The sequence below is a fragment of the Zingiber officinale genome, chromosome 3B (assembly GCF_018446385.1).
Source record: "Zingiber officinale cultivar Zhangliang chromosome 3B, Zo_v1.1, whole genome shotgun sequence".
NCBI lineage: Eukaryota > Viridiplantae > Streptophyta > Magnoliopsida > Zingiberales > Zingiberaceae > Zingiber > Zingiber officinale.
The window spans coordinates 38,095,249-38,109,917 of record NC_055991.1 but is presented as its reverse complement, the minus strand read 5'-3'; the positions used below and the strand labels follow the sequence as shown (position 1 = coordinate 38,109,917).

The following is a 14,669-nucleotide window of genomic DNA, read 5'->3' as shown; positions in this document are numbered from 1 at the left end:
TCATTTGATTTTAATGGAAGTTATCAGTTCTAGCATAGGCAGCATAAAGACTGTTGAAGAGTCACAGAGAAGTGGAGGGGATCGTCTTCGCCGTCGGCGGAGGAGGCGTCAGGGTGCTTCTCGGTGAGGGCGCAGTGGGGGAGTTGCGGCTGGCGGTTGAGAAGGCGGCATATGTTTTTTGGCCGGATGGATCTGTAATAAACGATCACACAACCAAATTCAACATCCCAAATAATGTATACAATCAAGTCAGGAGTGAAGGAAGAATGTCCGGAGGTGAAGGTTCTTGCCGAAGAACCCCTTCGGCAAGGTGGAGTTGGTCAGATCTGTCGCCGAAGGTTGCTACCCCCTGCCGAGTTGTTGCTGTCGCTCGCCACTGGAATCTGAGAAGAAGAAAAGAGTGGACTGTATTGGCTGGCCGGCTGGAGGCAGTGAAAGCAAAGGAGAAGCCGCCGGCCGGAGAGAAGAAAGAAGAAGGAGGCGCAGTGTGGGGAGTTGTCGTCGCTGCCCTAGCTTGGCGCGAGGAAGAGAATCGCGCGAGAAGAGGGATTCCAGGGTTCTGTTCCATCCGTGAGGAAGAAAAGGGGAGGTGGGTTTTCTTAATGGGTTGTTGGTTGCTACTCGGAAAACCTAGAGGTTCCACTGTACAAAAAATTTGTACAAAGGTCTGAACCTTTTCCTAGCTACCATGTGTTCTTTTAAATTAAATTTTGGATCGCCTGCGGAACTTAACACGTTTGATCCAAAACTTAATCTATTTGTTCTTTTAGGTTTTGACTTGGATCTCCTGCGGAACTTAACACGTTTGATCCAAATCACCTAAGTTATTAATTTCATTAAATATTAATTTCCAAAATTGGTTCCCAGTACTGACGTGGCGAGGCACATGGCCTTCTTAGATATGGGAGCAACCACCACCGACTAGACAAAACCTTTTAAGGAAAGCTAATATTTAATTTCCTAAAATAACTTTAGGTCAACCGAAAAGAACAATCAAATCACAAGGAAAAGAAAAACAAAAAAACACTATATCGAAAACAAATTCGAAACACTAGAATCGTATGCCTCTTGTATTTAGTATTATTTCCAAAAATAACTAGTATGATGCGGGAAGAAAAATTACTAGTTATACCTTTTAGAAAAACCTCTTGATCTTCTACCATATTCCTCTTCTAACCTCGGACGTTGTGTGGGCAATGATCTTCCGAGATGAGAACCACCAAGCACCTTCTTCTTCCTTACAAGTTTCAGCCATCAAAACTTCTCCTAGGATGAAGAGGTTCGGCCACCACCACCATGCTCCAAGGGATGCTAGAAAAGAGGCTTCTTTTCTCTCCTTCTTAGATCCGGCCACCAAAGCTATCTACACCATGAGAATGTTTCGGCCACACAAAGGAGAGGAGTGGAAAGAAAGGGCCGGCCACACCCAAGGAGAAAAGAGAGGAAAAATAGAATAGAGTTCTTCACTATGAAACCTCCTCTACCCCCTCTTTTATAATCCTTGGTCTTGGCAAATAAGGAAAATTTAATAAAAACTTCCTTAATTCTTTTGCCATTGAAAAAGAAAATTTATTTAATTAAAAATAATTTTCTTCTCATCAATTCATATGGCCGGCCATATTAAAGCTACAAACAAGAAGAGTTTTAATTAATTAAAACTTCCTAATTTGTCTCAAGAAATTTATAAAAAATTTCTCCAATAATTTTCATCCCTTCATGATTGGTTAATAAAAAGGAAATTTTATAAATTAAAATCTTTCTTTTAAACATGTGGATAAAAAGAAAGTTATCTCTAAAAATTAAAATCTCTTTTAATCTACAAATAAGGAAAGATATCAAATCTTTTCTTAATCTCTTGTAGAAACTTATAAAAGAGAATATTTAATTTTTAAACTCTCTTTTAAATCATGAACATGGTTAAAAAGGAAAGTTTTCTTAAAATTTAAAATCCTCCTTTAATCAACAAATAAGGAAAGATTTCAAATTTTAAACTCTCTTTTAAACATGTAGATGATTTACAAATTAGGAAAGTTTTTACCAAAAATTAAAATCATCCTTTTAAATTACAAATAAGGAAAGAGATTAATCTCTTCTCTTAATCTTTTGTAGAAAGCTATAAAAGGAAATTTTTAATTTTTAAACTCTCTTTTAAAATCATGATATCCACATAAGAAATAATTTTAATAAAAATCCTTTTAATATTCTAGTGGCCGGCCACCTAAGCTTGGGACCCAAGCTTTGGCCGGCCACCTACTTGACTCATCCACTTGGTCTTGGCCGGCCCCATTGGATGGGTAAGAAGGTGGGTATGCGGTGGGTATAAATCTCTATATACTAGAGGCTACGATAGGGACCGAGACGAGGAATTGGTTTTGGTCTCCCGATAAAATTAAGCATCCCGTGCTCGCCCCGAACACACAACTTAATTTTATCAATAATAATTCATTCCACTAGAGAACTATTATTGAACTACCGCACCAATCTCAAATTACATTTTGGGCTCGTTCTTATCATGAGTGTGTCAGTCTCCCTGTGTTTAAGATAACAAATGTCCACTAATTAAGTAAGTTACTGACAACTCACTTAATTAATATCTAGCTCCAAGAGTAGTACCACTCAACTTCATCGTCATGTCGGACTAAGTCCACCTGCAGGGTTTAACATGATAATCCTTATAAGCTCCTCTTGGGGGCATTCTCAACCTAGATTACTAGGACATAGTTTCCTTCTATAATCAACAGCACACACTATAAGTGATATCATTTCCCAACTTATCAGACTTATTGATTCATCGAACTAAATCTCACCCATTGATAAATTAAAGAAATAAATATCAAATATATGTGCTTGTTATTATATTAGGATTAAGAGCACACACTTCCATAACAACTGAGGTCTTTGTTCCTTTATAAAGTCAGTATAAAAGAAACGACCTCTAATGGTCCTACTCAATACACTCTTAGTGTACTAGTGTAATTATATAGTTAAGATAAACTAACACCTAATTACACTACGACCTTCCAATGGTTTGTTCCTTTCCATCATGGTCGTGAGCTACTGTTTATAATTTATAAGGCACTGATAACATGATCCTCTGTGTGTGACACCACACACCATATTATCTACAATATAAATTAATTGAACAACTACATTTATCATAAATGTAGTCATTTGACCAATGTGATTCTTATTTCTAGATAAATGTTTATACCAAAAGCTAGGCTTTTAGTATACATCCTAACAGTTCGGGTTTTGGGTTAAGGGGAGGAATCCGAATCCAATAACCTAGGATTAAAAGTGGGCTTTTGGATTTTGGATATTGGGTTGAGAAGTTGAGATTTCGGGTTAATGGGATCCGGATCCATTAAGAGGATGAAATTGGACTTTTGAAATTGGGTTTGAAGAGTGGACTTTTGGATTGGATTTGAATTGGAGCTCTACTTCTTGAATGAACCCTTGGATGCCTTAAGTTCTAGATCAACGGTCCATATCGCTTTAAATCATGATGAAAGGCTGGATCACTTAGATCTGAATGAAGGGGCAAGATTTCACTGGATCTTGATCAACGGTCCACATTAATTTAGCTTGATCTTCCTCATTTGACCTCCAAATCAAGCCAAATTTGATCCGGTTCAACCCTAATCCATGACTCTTTGAATTCCCTACAAAACCACATCAAAATATGCAATTAAATTCCACAATTTATAGAAAATTTATAATTAAGTCCAAAATGAATTCCTACTCACAAAATATAATATAAACACCAAATTAAGCTTGTGAGAAGGTAAAAATACTAAGTCTAAGAGCTAAAATAACTAATAAAAATGCTCATTATCAGTGACCTAGCCTCACGCGAACAAAAAAACTCTAAGCAACGCTAAAAGACAACAATTTTTTAAAACCGTTGTCTTTGATATACATTAGACAACAATTTTTTAAAAATCGTTGTCTTTGACATACATTAGACAACAGTTTTTTAAAAATCGTTGTCATTTAAAAAAAATTATGATGAACAACAACGGTTTTCAATAAAACCGTTGTTAAATGGCAAAAAGACAACAGTTTCTCGAAAAACTGTTGTCTATTAGGTGTGGTTAAATCTAAAATTTCTTGTAGTGACTGTTCAATCTTGTTTGTTTAATTAATCTTATGTTTATTGAATGAACATAAACAAGCTCTTACCAAGCTGAACACCAAGTTTGTCATGAACACTTGGTTCATTTACAACCCTATGAATAAAAGAAAATATTGACTTACATATGAATTATGGTCATGGACATGAACACACCCGTGCTAACTTGAATATATGTGAACGTAAATTCATGTGAAACTATAAAAGGGTGATGAGAAATTGATAATTAATTTTTCATAGAATAAATTGAGAAATCAATTAATCACTTGATTGATTCATTAATTAATTATAAGATTAATTGATAATTCCGTAATTGATTTTAAAAGTTTTAGAAGTTCTTAAAAATCAGTTTCAGTTGAAATTTGTTGATAAAGAACTTTTAATGAATTCAATACGAAAATAAAAGTTATTTTAGGGAAATTCATTTTTTTTTAAAAAAATGTTTAACTGTCTAATAATTGGTTAGGCATAAGAAGAACTAAGCCAATAAAATAATCTTTTAAAAGTAAGATCGAACAGATATTAGATTGAATCCAGATGCAATAGATGAAAAGTATTACTACCCAAAAAAAAAAAAAATAGATATCTATTATTATTATTATTATTATTATGTAGTATGATATTATTCATTTTGGACATAAACTTTTATAGTTTTTATATTTTTGGCTCTACTCAAAATGTCTCGTACCAATGTAGATATTTTTTTCTTATAAATCTATAATCCTTTCTATGTGTTTTTAATATGAGATTTTATTTGTAATCATTGCAACAGAATAATCACCCCTCAAATGAAGGGTCGCTCCTCAAGCATATTCACTTAATGTCATCTGATCCTTGATCCACCAGGACTTTCCTGCCCCTCAGTCCAACCACCCTACTAAGTCTTGCCTCTCGGTCTACCCGATCTAATATGACTTCCTTACCCCTCAGTCTAACTAACTTACTAGGTTTTCCTTGCCTAGTTGCAACTAGGACTTTTTTGTCTGATGTCTGGTCATCTTGATCCAGATATGAGAGCCCTCATATCCTTCGTTAGAGGTTAATATTTAACTCATATGTCTCAACTAGACTATAGCTCTTATGCACAGTCGGCGGTTAGTACTTCTAGCAGTCCAAGCTTTGATACTAATTATTATTACCAAAAAAATTTAGTTATCTCTATAATTGTATGATATTATCTACTTTGGGTATAATCCCTCATGGTTTTTATTTTTAGGCTCTACCCAAAAGATGTCATACCAATGAAGATATCTTTCCCTTATAAGTCCATTATCCTTTCCATGTGTTTTCAATATAGAACTTTATTTACAACAATTGCAACCGTTGCAACCCAACATATACATTTGTAGAAATGTAACTTCAATTTAATTGAGTAAATTTTCTAAAAGAATTTACATATCTCCATAATAGTATGATATTGTTTATTTTGGGTTAAGCTCTCATTGATTTATTTTTATATTATACCCAAAATGGCTAATATTAATGAAGATATCTATTATCTTTTTAAACTCATGATCTTTTCCACAATTCCCCCCAAATGAAGGATCACAATTACTCTCATAGTCTGGGTCTCCCCTCAAGCATCCGATCACTCTTGACTTGCTCTAGGCCTCTCTTTAAGTATCCGGTTACTCTTAATATGTTATGTGTTGGTGCAATCATCCTCAGTCATGATTTACCAAGTTGACTAAGCTCAGATTGACTCGAGCTAATTTTCTATATTTAACAATATGTGAGCAAGTAGTGAAGTAGGCCAAGGGAGGATCAGATACTTAGCTGACAAAGCCCTAACTAGAGATTAGACAACGAAAAGTCCTAACTAAGGTTAAGTAATTGAAAACTCTAACCGGATGTTAGGAAGTGGAAAGTTCTAATTGAAATCAAGCAAAGGGAAGTCCTAATTAGAAGATTGGCATGGGTGAGAAGTCTACCGAGTGACTAATCCTAATTAGAGGTTAGGCAAGCAAAGTTCAACGAAAAGGTTGGCAAGAGAAAAATTCAAGTAAGTCAAGAAGAACCAATACTTGGTATTGTTGAGTTTTTCGGGCCGCGAAAACCACTTTTTCGCGTCGCGGAAACCCCGAAACCCCCGCCACATAGATCCGTACGAAGAAAAATGGAAAAAAAATACGAGTACGAGTTTACAAACTCTAGATCTACACTAGATAAGAGCGTTACCCTCGATGTGATGCCCTTCGCTATCCCGCTAGTCCAACGGTGTCCCGGATCTCGAGATTGTCAAAGTAGACAACCCTCTAGAAGTATCCACACGAACACAAGAAGGAGATCACCAAACTAAAGTGTGCTAGCACCTTAGTAGGGTTCGGCAAGATAAGGAGAGGAAGAGCAAGAAGAGAGAGCACTAGGAGGAAGAAGATGTGAATGAATACAATTGAATGAAAAATGAATTTTTCTCCCACACACAAAAGTGGCCGGCCACCATAAGATGTGTAACCCCCTTTCACATTAATCACAATTAATGTGGAGGCCATTAAAGTGAAGAATTGTAACCTCCATGAGATGGCATCTCACTTAAGTAACCATGATGATGTGGAGCATCATCATTGGTCCACATCTTGCCAACTCACTTATGATGTGGCATAAAGTCAAGTCAAATTTGACTTTTCCTCTTCCTCTCAAGGCAAGTCAAACTTGACTTAATCTCTCTCATGGTTGATCTAATCCAACCATTTAATTCAAGCTAATTTAATATAATGAATCTAATTCATTTAATTAAATTGATTCAATGAGTCATAATCTAAATTAGACTCATTGAACACATGAATCAACTTGAGTCAAACTCAATTAGCCCAATTAGGATTACTCTTAATCCAATTTTATTCATTATATGAATCTAATCCTCTTGGTTCATCATATGAACCTAATCTCCATCTAATTGTCCTTAGTGTGTGACCCTATAGGTTCTTGTAACGTTGGTAATGCCCCCAAACCCATTTAGGAGCATAAGTAATGAGCGGTATCTAGCAACACATCATTACTATCCAAGTTACAAGAATGTTGAGATCCAACATCACCTTGTGACTACTAATTGTAACTCATCACAATATATGACAAGTGTTCTTCTATCCTAGACATCTAGATTGATCAATGTGAGGCATAGACCGTGTCATCCTCTGACCAATCTAAATCTTGATCTCCAAGTAGACTCACTAAATCAAATGAGCTCAATATCTCATATTGACTCATTTGGGCATAACCATGCACTTTGTGGTCTCACTCTATCAAGAATATCGATGTCTCTCCCGTCATATAGGAGGGATAGATCTCATCTACATCACTCACATCCCTCCGCATAATTTGTTACATACCCAGTAATCGCCTTTATAGTCCACCCAGTTACGGGTGACGTTTGACGAAACCAAAGTACATAACTCATTATGTAGGGAACCATGGTGACTTCAGGTCTAAGGACTAGTAGTCATACTAATAGCCACATGAGAAAGTATATGACACTCATATAACGATTCATGATACTTTCTCATGGCGGGTCATTCAGTATACATTCTCTAATGCATACCCATGTGTCAACTTGATATCTCTATATCCATGACTTGTGAGATCAAGTCATCGAGTTGACCTACATGCTAGTCTTATTGTATTAACATTGTCCCTGAATGTTAATACTCGACTAGGAATGATTAAGAGTAGTGTTCCCTATATCATGTCACTATCGATTCAACCAATCGATTGACATAGGTAAGAACTTTCTACTCAAGGACGTTATTATACTTAGTTTATTTGGCACTAATACAAGTAAGCATAATAACCAAAAACCAAATGCCTTTATTTATATAAGAATATGATACAACAAGTCCATAATACAATCATCAAATGATTGGCTCTAGGGCTCTAACTAACAGGTATGAAAGTCTAAGTGGGTCAAAATTTGACCAGACACTTGGTGATCAAAAGTCTAATAGTAAGTTGGCAAGGAAATTTCAAGTAGGTCACAGAGGACTGGACACTTGGTGAAGAAGTCCTAGTAGGTCAAGGGTGATCAGATTCTAGGTAACGGGAAGTCCTAATAGATCATAGATGATTAGATGTTGGGCAGAGAAAGTCCTGTTGGGATGTATACTATAAGCCTAGCTTTTTGTATGAACATCTATTTTGAAATGAGAATCACTTTGGTCAAATGTTGCATTTTATATTTATTTATATGTTAATGCAGTTGTCTATTTAATTTATATTGTAGATAACATGGTGTGTAGTGTCACATAAAAGATTATGTTATCAGTTCCTTATAAATTATAAATAGTAGCTCACAACCAAGATGGATAGGGACAAACCATTGGAACGGTTGTAGTGTAATTTGGTATTAGTCTGTCTTGACTATAAAATTACACTAGTACACTATGTGTATATTGAGCAGGACCATTTGAGGTTGTTAGATTTATACTGACTGCATAAAAGAACAGAACCTCTGTTATTATGGATGTGCGTTCTCTTAATCCCGATATAATAACAAGCACGTACACTTAGTATTTATTTCTTTAACTTATCAATGAGTGAGATTTATTCGTTAAATCAATCAGCCCGATCAGTTGAGATAGTGCTATTTATACGGTGTGTTGTTGATTATAAAAGGGAATTGTGTCCTATTTATTTAGGTTGATGATGTCCCCTTGAGGAGCTCATAAGGTTTATCATGTAAACCCTGTAGGTAGACTTAGTCCGACATGATAATAAAGTTGAGTGGTATTACTCTTGAAGTCAGATGTTAATTAAGTGAGTTGTCAGTAACTTATTTAATTAACGGAGATACGATATCTTAAACACAGGGAGATTAATGCACTCATGATAGAAGGAGCCCATATTGTAATATGGGATTGGTACGGTAGTTCAATAATAACTCTTTAGTGGTATGAGTTATTATTGATGAACTTGAGTTGGGTGTTCGGGTCAAACACAAGAAGCTCAAGTCCATCAGGAGACCAAAACCAATTCCTCCTCTTAGTCCCTGTTGTAGCCTCTACATAGCCTCACATTCACTCATTTGATTTTGTTTCCTACCCAAGAAAGAGCCCGACCAAGCCTTTTTTGGTGCCAAAGTTGTTGGTGCGGGTAGCACTAACGGTCTAACCCAGGTTTTGATGAATGACAAATAGGTTAAGTTAGTTGTGTTGTTGTCTGACACTTTGATCAAGTGTGCAGGAAAAGTCCAGACAGGTCGACGGGCTGACCGGATGTCTGGCACGAAGTCCAGCTAGGTCGACGGGCTGACCGGATAGCTGGCGAGAAGTCCAAGCGGGTCGACGGGCTGACCGAACGCTTGGCGAGAAGTCCAGCTAGGTCGACGGGCTGACCGGATAGCCGACAGGTCGACGGGCTGACCGGATGTCTGGCACGAAGTCCAGCTAGGTCGACGGGCTGACCGGATAGCTGGCGAGAAGTCCAAGCGGGTCGACGGGCTGACCGGACGCTTGGCGAGAAGTCCAGACGGGTCGACGGGCTGACCGGACGTCTGGCAGGTAAGCAAGCACTACAAGAAAAAAGCTAAACAACAACGCTTTTTTGGCGTTGTCGTATGTACTTAAAAAGTGATGTTGTAGATGGTGTTGTAGAAAGTCATATCAAAGACAACGCTTTAAAAGCGTTGTGGTTGGTCACAAAGACAACGCTTTTTAAGCGTTGTCTTTTCGTTCTTAAAAAGCGTTGTTATAGATGCTGTTGTAAAAATGCACATATCAAAGACAACGCTTTAAAAGCGTTGTGGTTGGTCACAAAGACAACGCTTTTTAAGCGTTGTCTATTCGTTCTTAAAAAGCGTTGTTAAAGATGCTGTTGTAAAAATGCACATATCAAAGACAACGCTTTAAAAGCGTTGTGGTTGGTCTCAAAGACATTGTTTTTTAAGCGTTGTCTTTTATTACTTAAAAACGTTGTCTTTTTAAATTTATAAAAAATAGTGTTTTTAATTAAATACCAAAATTATAAAAATACTCAAAATTTACATATAATTGAATATCCACAACCACAATCATTTTTATAATAAGACTATTTAACAAATAAATAAAACTTTATATTATACAAACAAAATGTATACATATTGATCCACAAATTAAATTTGTATCATACAAGTTATCCTTAACTTCATGACAATAATTTTTCAAACACACAAGTTTTACAAAACCTGATCATTGACTAACCGCTGTTGTCACTACAAGAAAAAAGCTAAACAACAACGCTTTTTTGGCGTTGTCGTATGTACTTAAAAAGTGATGTTGTAGATGGTGTTGTAGAAAGTCATATCAAAGACAACGCTTTAAAAGCGTTGTGGTTGGTCACAAAGACAACGCTTTTTAAGCGTTGTCTTTTCGTTCTTAAAAAGCGTTGTTATAGATGCTGTTGTAAAAATGCACATATCAAAGACAACGCTTTAAAAGCGTTGTGGTTGGTCACAAAGACAACGCTTTTTAAGCGTTGTCTATTCGTTCTTAAAAAGCGTTGTTAAAGATGCTGTTGTAAAAATGCCCATATCAAAGACAACGCTTTAAAAGCGTTGTGGTTGGTCTCAAAGACATTATTTTTTAAGCGTTGTCTTTTATTACTTAAAAACGTTGTCTTTTTAAATTTATAAAAAATAGTGTTTTTCTTAATTAAATAGCAAAATTATAAAAATACTCAAAATTTACATATAATTGAATATCCACAACCACAATCATTTTTATAAGAAGACTATTTAACAAATAAATAAAACTTTATATTATACAAACAAAATGTATACATATTGATCCACAAATTAAATTTGTATCATACAAGTTATCCTTAACTTCATGACAATAATTTTTCAAACACACAAGTTTTACAAAACCTCATCATTGACTAACCCCTGTTGTTGGTGTCCATCGCATGGAATTGCTTCTTTAAGTCCAGCAATCTCTTCTTCTGAAAGGCTTTCAGCTATCACTCTTAGAGCCATCTTCTTCAACTTGTCATCAGCACACCTGGGGTTGTAGGCAATCAAGAAATTTTGTATGAAAACTTTCATACATGTAAATCTCGTACTAAATAATATGTCAATGTTATATATACATGTAATTCATACCGTAAGTGTGTTTATATCGTAACTGACAAGTTTTCTTTAGGGCCAACTTCTACTCAAGCTCTTTAAACACTGCATCAAAATAAAAAAATTGGCATTAGTTCTGTGCTAAATGAAAATCATATTTAAAGGAAAAAGCGGGAGTGCTGTAGATGGATATATTAACCAAGCATATTAATGTTTGACCTGTCTTTACAAGTTCTAAGCATATATATTAACCAAGCGAGAGTGCTAGCTGTAGACTCCGAACCAAGTAAAAATAAACTATGTTAGCAATTGTTTTTACTTAACTTATATTCTGCTGCATTTTACTCAATTGTTTTTAAACGAACGTGAAAAAGCAACGAGTGCTATTGACATTAATTTTGAACTAGAATTAATTTTGAACTAGAATTTCTGTAATAGAATCTAACTTAAGTTATACCATGAGATTGACAATTATTTACACAATTGAGCTGAAGCAAGGTAAAAGTTCAACTTGACATGACACATTCACAGTCCCAAAATCGAGGACGACATTCTATTCCCTTCCAACACCCATGCGTCATGGAAATATATATATTAACAAACTGTAGACATTATCCTACTATCAAATTCTCAGAAGTCAGAAGTTGGCAATGGAAATGTGAATGCAGTTCAATTTATGAATAGCTAATGATCAACTAAGTTGATTTTGGTTAGCTTTCCAGCGAGAGCTTGAATAAGAAATCGCATGCAGTGTACAAGATTCTTAGTTCACGAAATTCCATAAAAACGGGTTAATTATAACAACATTAACTACCCATATTAAAAGATATATTGCATCTTTCAAAATAGGTTCACAAGAAACAAATCATCTAAAGAGGTCAATGCATGAAAACAAAATTCAAACAGCACACACCTAAGTTCGCTAACCATTGAACCAAGTGTACAATAAGCAAGTGGATTACATTTGTTATTTCAATTTTTATTCAAAAATACGATAATGATGAATAAGGAGAAATGAATGAAGTGCTGATAAAGATTTACAACTAGGCTTTTTTACCAAAAAAAAACTTTTAATTAAATGGATTTGCCTCGTACAGTAAAAAAAATCTTATTAAAAGGTTTTTCAAAAATAATCTTAACCATGGTAAATTACATTCACAATAACTTTCTAAATAATGAAAGTATGATACCTGATCCTCAAGGAATAATCTTGGCGGAGTACACCATGACCCAAGATGGAATTGATTGAAAGAACTGGTGCTGCTTAGTCCAGTAAAAGCGCTCACTTGGGACATTTGCGGACTTTGCTGCCCACCAACAGCAAGTTGCTCCTGCTCCTGATCTTGCTTCCTCAAAGCAATAATGTAATCATAGGTGCTGATTCCCTGTAAGCGCATCCATGTAGAGTAGCATGAGCTAGTTAAAGTGTCAATTTTCTCCAGAATTGATGAATAAACAACACCATATCGTTCAAATTCTACTATTTGTTTTCCACTATGGAAAATCTATCAGTTAAATAACAAGCTGTAATAGTTCAGTTGGATAATAAGTTTCAGTAATGCTCAGTGTATGGATGAATGCAAAGAATTTGAAAATATAAAAGATATATTCCTTGAAATAGAGATATTTGACCGGATACATAGGTTTGTTTTATATAAATGTAGGAGCTGTGTAACTGGTAGTGTTTGCTGTGTCACAAGTAGAAATATGAAAGTAGTGTACCTTTTTTATTAAAAGAATATGGAAGAAGAAAAGTTGTGCAACTGGAAGAGTAGCAACCATGGCTAATAAAGTGCACACAGCCTGCATTATAGAGACATTATCAAATTAGTATCAGAACCTTGAAAAATCCTCATTATGATGTGTGATTTTCATTCATTTTCTCTTCTGAGTACTCACCACCACAATGATAAAGGGTGCCAAGGAAAAGCTACTACCCAGCTTTGAAACAATTTCAGCAGAAAATCTCCTTCTCTCAACAAAACACAGTATCAGCACAAGCATCCCAACAGCCCACTGCAGAATAAGCTGGCCCAAGGTGCACAAAGCATGGAGACCAATCAATAGTCAATCAGAATGAAAAGGACCTGACATAAAATGCATTCTATGTATCAGGTCCTTCACGTACTAAGAAAATAGTATCTTCTAAGTTGATGCACACAGATGATAAATCTACACTAAGAAAATAGTGTCAATCACTATGCATGATTAATGAATACAACTATTGGAATGGTAGGAAATATTTGTGCTTACCAAGAGAAGAGCAAACACCATGAGGATGAAGAACCTTTTGTAATTTTTTCTTCCTATGCAGTTATTGATCCACTACAAGGAAAGATGAATACTGCATATTACTACAAGATAACAAAACATATAAGGTTGTGAATGGAGAAAACCCTCACCCTGCAATGATGATCAAAGCCATCAACGCATTTGTCACAGACTCTACAATGCTTACTATATTTTAGAACCTGCAATACAAACAGATAGAAATCATTAGAGAAAAACCAAGTTAATATAAAGCACATAAGAACTTTATTTTCTTGAAAAGATTGTGTGGCTCATCGTAAATGAGATCTCTATCACCTTTCTCCCTAATAACCAATATTCTGAATTATCCATCTTTTATGGTTATGCATTTGTCCAAAGGCCATCTGATCAAGCAATCAAAAAAAGTAAATTACTCATCTTACTGTCCTATTCTTTTTAAGACATCCTACCACACCACATGAGAAGCACCCACATTGTTTTGGTTAGCCTAGAAATTTGCAACTTATCACCTCGAATCCCAACGGTGGCATCACTCTGAATTATTGCACAACTTCTCCATCCATAGCAATCCAAACACCAGAACACGAAATGGCGAAGAAATATTACCTTAGTTAAGATGGAAGATTAAAAGTATTGATCAGGAAGAGACCAACAACTTTAGAAGCCTCGAAGTTTTAAATTTTGTCCATGCTGGTTGGCACAGGGAAAAAAATTCATTCCATCTGCCAACTGGCACACGAAAAAGAACAAAACTACTGGTATGCTCCTATGAACTGCACCACCGCTTGCCGCCTTTAACACCTCATGTGTTCCTCTTTGTCGGTTGAAACCTACTATGTCACCTCATTGCCAATTGAAACCCACTGCATCCCCTCACGAGCAGTCTTCTGAACAGCCACCCACCGGATGAGGCCAATAGCTTTGAATGCCTTAAACACATCAAGCAAGGAATATAGAACAATCTGCTTGAACACTAATACTTTGGTTCATGTTCAAGCAAGAGGATAACAATCTCATCGACAGTTAGTATTTCCTTTTAATATAGAACACTAAAAAGAAGGAATATCAATGATGAAACAAACCTGAAAATGCGAGCTACTGAGGCAGCGAGCAATCTGCTTGAACAAGGTAATCATGCAGCGTTGGAACTCTGTCGTGAGCATCAAAGACCAAATATTACCAAATATTAAGATCACTGACAAACCAAATAATACCTTATTTTTAACAGCTATC

The 14,669-nt window shown here is 35.7% G+C and overlaps 1 protein-coding gene across 1 annotated transcript; it reads right to left on the bottom strand.

Moving 5' to 3' along the window:
* Positions 1–29: 29 nt before the first annotated feature.
* On the bottom strand, positions 30–13,950 carry LOC122054818 (probable protein S-acyltransferase 22). The gene is made up of 7 exons (XM_042616247.1): positions 13,568–13,950; positions 13,419–13,490; positions 13,065–13,193; positions 12,888–12,968; positions 12,356–12,550; positions 291–376; positions 30–192 (listed from the first exon to the last, which is right to left on the bottom strand). The coding sequence occupies exons 1-7, from the start codon at positions 13,691–13,693 to the stop codon at positions 30–32; spliced, it is 852 nt and encodes a 283-aa protein (XP_042472181.1). The 5' UTR covers positions 13,694–13,950.
* Positions 13,951–14,669: the final 719 nt, after the last annotated feature.

Excerpts from the sequence above, each read along its gene's own strand:
- LOC122054818 (XM_042616247.1), bottom strand. The coding sequence starts at position 13,693 with ATGTGCTTTATATTAACTTGGTTTTTCTCTAATGATTTCTATCTGTTT. Across the intron at positions 12,551-12,887 it reads ATATTCTTTTAATAAAAAAG|GGAATCAGCACCTATGATTA; the intron begins GTACACTACTTT and ends ATGCGCTTACAG. Across the intron at positions 377-12,355 it reads GATTATTCCTTGAGGATCAG|TGGCGAGCGACAGCAACAAC; the intron begins GTATCATACTTT and ends CTCAGATTCCAG.